The sequence below is a fragment of the Etheostoma cragini genome, chromosome 7, assembly GCF_013103735.1.
Source record: "Etheostoma cragini isolate CJK2018 chromosome 7, CSU_Ecrag_1.0, whole genome shotgun sequence".
In the NCBI taxonomy this organism is placed as follows: Eukaryota; Metazoa; Chordata; class Actinopteri; order Perciformes; family Percidae; genus Etheostoma; species Etheostoma cragini.
In genome coordinates this window covers 21,605,115-21,611,718 of record NC_048413.1, presented here as the reverse complement: position 1 = coordinate 21,611,718, position 6,604 = coordinate 21,605,115, and the positions used below count along the sequence as shown (strand labels likewise).

The window sequence follows — 6,604 nt, the reverse complement described above, 5'->3', positions numbered from 1 at the left end:
GAAAACAGACAAAAACACAAGGAGGCCAATGAAAAAAAAAGGGAAAATGAACCCAACCAAAAACCCCAAACCACAACAAAATCCAGACAACTAGCTAGACTATCTATCCAATCTGAGTTCTCTGTTGCACGACTCAAACAACTTATGAACTTACACATGTTCCACCAAAACAAGTTCCTTTCCGAAGCTATTTTGCAGCAATACCGTGGCTCTGTCTGGCGCTTAGTGCCGCCCAAGACAATTGTGATTGGTTGAAAGAAATGCCAATAAACCAAAGCATGTTTTTCTTTTTCTAATTTTTAGTTTTAGGTGATTATCAACTAATAAAAACAGTTATGAAAATTGCATACCATTTTTTTGCCAATAGATCCCCCTAAATTCTACACTCTCCTTTAAGTGTCTTCCGCCAATAACTGTCCAGCTAACTGGCAACACTAGCTACAGTTAGCTAAATAAAACTGTAGAATACAAAACAATAACTCTTTTTGTGAATACACAGTTTCAACCTAAAATACCAAGACTAAATGCTTTTTTAATATTAAAGAATTTGTAAAATGCTGGTGAAATTAATTTTAATAGCAGGTGTTCATATTTAAGAGATATCAATCATAAAATGCAGCTGAACAGCTATCTCACTATGCAATAAACATATAAGCAAATGATTAGCTACATTATAGGATTAATACGAACTGTTCTCTATGTATTAAAAGAATGAAGGATGGAAGCAGGTGTAAACATTAAAGATTCTGCTAATTTCACTCTGAATTTATTCAATCAGCAAAACTGTACTGCTAAACATTGAAAGGGTCGGCTTACCCATATCATAGAAAAACAGTTTTTTTATCTCTAATGGTATTAGAAATTAGAAGTGGATTTACTTGCCCAGAGTGTAAGATCTCTATCTCTGAGATTTCTTCTCTTACCCCAATAAGATTTAAGTAAATAGATTTCTTTCCATTGCTTTCTTTCCATTTAAAAGTAGCCTCTGGATTATTCGAAGAACACAACGTCAACAGTTTTTATAGGGACTTTTTTTCTTGATAGAAACAAAGCCAATACGTGTTGCTATAACATGAGAGGTAGACACAAGAAAAGGCCAATTATAAGTCCAAAACCCATAAGGTAAATGTCACTGCTTCTACTTACCTTGGCAGAGGATGTCTGACCCTCCTCTATCTGGTCCGCTGTCATGGGAAGGTGGAGCTCTGTTGGGAATCACACACAAATACTGGTGCTGGATTCATGCTCTATGTGTGTGTGTGTGTGTGTGTGTTTGTGTGTGTGTGTGTGTGTGTGAGTGTGTGTTTGTATTCATTGATGTGTAACGGCCAGGGGTCAAGTGAGGCTCATTATGGATGAGAGATAGAGAGAGAGAGAGAGTGAGTGTTGAATCCTCATCCATTCATTTAACTGGAGCCTCTCTGCACACACACCGGCCCATACTATGCCTATTTGCTTTTAAATTGCTGGTGATGAGTATAATATGAATGATGAGAGGAAATTAAGCAGAGTTCAGAGCGATGGAGAATTATCATCATTGAAAAGGTCAGCGGACTCACACACACACACACACATTTGCAGCAGAAATAGAAACTCATGCCTGGGGTTTCCCCTGGGAGGTGTCATCAAGACAATTGGCTGTCGCTATGGAAACGCAACAGCAACATGAGGCGAGTGATCCTCTTCCATTTACTTAAGTCACGATCGCCAGAACAGACACACACACACACACACACACACACAGACACACACATATACACTGGTGCACAGGGCTGTATCTGGTCCCTGGCCTCATAAAGTGATATTAGCAGGTCACGAAAACCATCAAGACCCCAGAACCAATCCACTGTCTTTGTGGAGTTAAATCTCATCCTGACTCACATCACACACACAAGCACACACACACACACACACACACACACACACACACACACACACACACACACACACACACACACACACACACACACACACACACACAGGACACGGATACACGCCTGTTGTTCTCTAAGCTGTGTGTCTGTAGCCTCACAGCTGCCTTCCCTCTTTCTTCCCAGCTTGAAAGCGCTGCTCTCATCACCCTCCACATTGTTAAAAGGGACCTTTCCTGAACAAAAGCAGACTGTCTCACAAAATACTGTCACACTGCATCACAAATTCAGGCTGAAAATAATGTGTGAGTGTGTGACATGATGTTAAATGTCATATACTAACAAAATAACATTGAGATTGTTCTGGTGGTACACTGATGTCACCTTTTTTAGATCTTTTGCTAGAACAAATTAGTGCTTGTGTTCTTCCTAAAAAAGGCCCTCTGCCAGATGAAGCATCATTACTTTATCAACAAACACCACATACTTTCTCTCTGTCCCTGCTTGGAAATAAAATAAAATGAATTAGGAGAGAGAAAATTGCAACTCAAGTCACATTGTTTGCTGATCCTCACAATCCCTATCATCAACCTCCTGCACCTCAAGTCTCATTCCTAAAGCAATCTCCCTGGATTCAGTCAAGATCCAGTGTAGCTTGGATAGCAGATGAAAAGAAGTTTTTCGAATTAATGTTTTCATGGCATAATCTGCATCAGTTTCATCTTTTCTATGATGAATACAAATAGAAACACTTCTGCCATGCTAAAAAGGGTGGTTGTTGACACCTCAAGGATCCTGTTACTTTCCTTTACTGTTATTTTCTAGATTCTCACATGCAGAACTCTCTCTGAAAAGCTTGATCTAACTTTCTAAAACATCCCTCAAATGTTTGTTGGCTGCTGTCAACACTTCCTGACACAGACAAACACACACAGACACACAGACCTGGACGCAAACAGGTGGACTCCGGACACTGACCTTTGTGACTTTTGCAGAGGCAGGCACCCATGGTGTCAGGACGGCTGGGCGGTTATCTGTTCACCATGGTGGCTTGAGGATGAGGTGTGGGTGAAACGGAGGTAGAAAAGGAAAGGGTAATGGAAAAAAGAGATATCAGAGGTATCAGTCAGCAGTGTAGCAGAGAGAAGAGGGGAGCTGAGGCAGGAGGAAAGTAGAAGAGGATGCCAGATGAACTGCAGGCTGATGCATTGTCTGACTTCTCTTTACACCAGGAGAGAGGTGAGAGAGTGCCTCTGACAAAGTGTGGGGAGGGGGGATAGGGAGAGAGAGAAAATCGGGGAGAAAGCATGAATGTCTGTTTGCTGACGATTTTTTATCTCCTCCCCTCTATTTTGTCTTCTATTCCCCTCCCACTTTATTATTTGTCTCAATCCACTGTATCTCACTTTGAATTTAGGGCTTGATGACGGAGCTATATCTTGGACATTTTAATTGCATTCTAATCTGACCTTACTTTACAGTTCACATTAATGTTGACTTGTTGTTAATAATGTACGGTGTATTACTTGGCAATATCAAGTATCTTTATAGGGCTTTGTATCACCAACGAAAATAAGCCATTGTTCAATATAAAAGTAGTATAATTTGACAGGGTGTACATGAGATAATTGGGGTCAAGGGGAGGGATGTAAAGTGTTTTAAGTCCAGAATCAACATATAGACTGTACATACAGTAGCCTTATATGCATGTATGTATTTCTATTTTTTTTAGGTTTCATAAGATGTTTTCATATGTCACAATGGGCTGTCCTGGATGAATTAGATGAACAAGCAAAATATGTCAGGTAGTTTGTTTTTTAAATGCATGTTGCTTATCAAATAGATTTTAGTCTGTGTTATAATATATTATCATAACTTTTCTGCTCCATAGACTGTGAGCTGAATCTTGAATTTCTAGGATTCACTGAATAAAATTCAAAATTCAGAAAAAAGACTCAATAACACCCATTCACGCCTTTATACACAGCATGCACCCCCCATACACCCACACACACACACACACACACACACACACACCCACACACACACACACACACACACACACACACACGCACACACACCATAAAACAATCACACACAGCCCAGTGCTGATATACTCTAAGCAGGGCTTTGCTGATGTCACCCGCAGCAACAGTGCCCCTGCCTCCATTATGGGGAAAAACCCGTTACCATGTCAACCAAGCCACTCCATGTTTTAGAAGCTATTCTAAAACTAATTAACCAGAAAAAAGGAGGCAAAGAAACATAATTTGATGGGCAGGGGAGGATGGTGCTGATAACGTTAGCAAAACACCGACATCTGACGCCGACATCAGCTTTCAAAGACATCTCAATAAGAAAGAGCTGTGTGTTGATAAACGTTTACTTTCCCTTTGAAATAACCTCTTTTCCTTTTCTTTGCCCTTGGGATATATGAATATGTGCTTTCTCTTGCAATGATGTCAGAACTTCTCCTCACTATATCCACAAAAATGTCCTCCACAGGTAGGGGATGGTTGAAAATGAAACAACAAAAGGTGTAGCACTAAATGTGGACCGAGCCTTAAATTAGGTACTCACAACTATTTTCAAACGGATCAGAAGAAGAGCAAAAGAACCATCATGTACATATTATTTCTATGACAACAATACAGGTTATACAGATTCCTCTATTTGTTTTACTCTTGTCACAAGGAAACCTGCATGAGGGGATTTTGTTCACTGATATGTCTGAGCTTCAAATTGTATTAGCCTGGAATACAGCAAGGGCCGCCAAAATTTATATACATGGGATTTCAAGGAATTCCTTGAATTTTTTTATGTCATATAAATTGGGTTCACTGATAAATTAAAAAGGCTTTGAAAAATGTAAAGTTCAATTTTGACCCAGAAGGATAACAAGTTAATGGTGGGAAACACGAGGGTTAAGAAATGTATAGAAAAGCTGCACTTGTAACAAACTCTATTACTGTAGTTTTCTGAACCCCCCCACAAAGATGTACTCCTCATCACACAGAGTAGAGGGCTGGTAAGGAGCAGTCTGACCTCTTGTGGTGAAAAAGCAAAAGTACAGCAGTTCTATTATTACATCTTATGCAATATATCTTGGGGAGCAGTGACCTGAGCACTGATCCTTGTAAAGGTATTGTTAAACCAAACAAGGCACAAAGCAGGAGGGTGCAGAAATAAGTGTTCCATTAATAATTCAATCCAGCAGTAGAAAGTTTTCCCTAATGGTTAGTTGCTGCCTCTCACCTTGCAGAATTGTATGCATGTTGCAGAAATCACAGCTGTTGTGCTGATGTGCGTCCATGCATGCAGCTCTGAAGATCTACTGCCTATAAAACTGGCTTTCTTAGTTACCCTCATGTGTGGCTGAATCTCTGGTTTGTTTAGGTCTTCCATTGGACTAAATGGATCTTGAATTTCACTAGATGTGAATGTAAGTTTTGGCCCAATATAGCTGAAGAGAGCAAAGGGAGCAGAAGGAATGTTTACTGTCCACAAACACACATATACAGCAATGCTCCTCACTGGGAAGCCACAGCCATTCAGCAACACTCATTTCTGTGGTCCCTTGAGGCAAAGAAAAAGTTGGATGCTGGAGGAGTCTCAAATTGTATCATTTGTGCACATATCATACATTAAACAGTTTTCAGTTTATGCTGTCAAACTATGATGAAATAGTACTTTGATTCTCTAATTGCAAATGATCCAGTTTCTGGGGAAACTTAATTTTGTCAATGTGGGAATTTCCCACTCTGATGTAAGTCAAATATGTTGGCAAACAAATGTGTAGGTGTGTTTTAAACTGTTCACAAGGCCAGGCTGACAGACCACCATGCTTTTTATAGACCCACCCTGCTTCACATTCACACAGCTCCATATTTCACACTTGGAGCTGCCCAGTTCAACCCTCCACTGTTGGTCAGCAGAAGCTGAGAAAAATCCAAAAGATTTATACGACAGCTCAACATGGTTTGGCTGCAATAGCTATACTTGAGGTTGTAGGATCACATGCAACAACAAAATCAGTCCTGATGAGGCTAAGATGAAGGCTTGTTTGGCAAACTGAAGAAGTAATGGATATAAAATGGGAAGCTGAGATCAGAGAGTTTCAAATTTTTTGATTGCTGCTACTATGATTTATATCCAAAATGGTCACCTCGGGATGACAGAAAAAAACAGTTTTTATATTGTCATTCAAATATTACAATAAATTAAATGAAAGCAGAATGTATTTACTGTTCTCATACTGAAGTTGCTCAAATTCAAATTGTCAAATTCTGATGTTAAAATTTAAGTCAGTTCTAAAAAGTCAAGCTTTTCATATATTTGAGGATTGCTGGAAGATATATTATGTAATTTGTCACTTGATGTGGAAAAAAGCCGACTGACAAGGAAGCCATTTATGTGGGATAAACACATGATTGGCTGTGTGCACATTGTTCTTTAACTATGGGTTTGGTGTAAAGCGCAACATTTATTCTTGTGTTTGCTCAGACTAAAGAGCAATGGTGATATATGGACTACAACCAAAACTACGTATACATTTGGGATGATAAGATATAATTATGGAACTGAGATTTGTTATAATTGATCTAAAAAGACCGTCAGTCCACAAAGAAAAGAATATTTTTGATTGACATATGAAATGAGTTGCGTTTTGTTTTCTACGCCCTAATGCTGAGAATAAAGTTATTTTGTAAAAAGTGATGATGCACAATGAATCA

At 39.2% G+C, this 6,604-nt stretch overlaps 1 protein-coding gene across 2 annotated transcripts in view; it reads right to left on the bottom strand.

The window, feature by feature from the left end:
- The window catches only part of fam131c (family with sequence similarity 131 member C), an 11,525-nt gene extending 8,373 nt beyond the window's left edge, over positions 1 to 3,152 (bottom strand). Inside the window, exons 1-2 of one of the 2 annotated variants that reach the window (XM_034876600.1) lie at positions 2,850 to 3,152; positions 1,147 to 1,205 (exon numbers count right to left, since the gene is read on the bottom strand). In XM_034876600.1, the coding sequence (XP_034732491.1) occupies positions 1,147 to 1,205; positions 2,850 to 2,880 (90 nt within the window). In that variant the 5' untranslated portion in view covers positions 2,881 to 3,152. The remainder of the gene's footprint in view (positions 1 to 1,146; positions 1,206 to 2,849) is intronic. The other variant, XM_034876599.1, reaches the window with a different exon arrangement.
- Between the last annotated feature and the right edge of the window lie 3,452 nt (positions 3,153 to 6,604).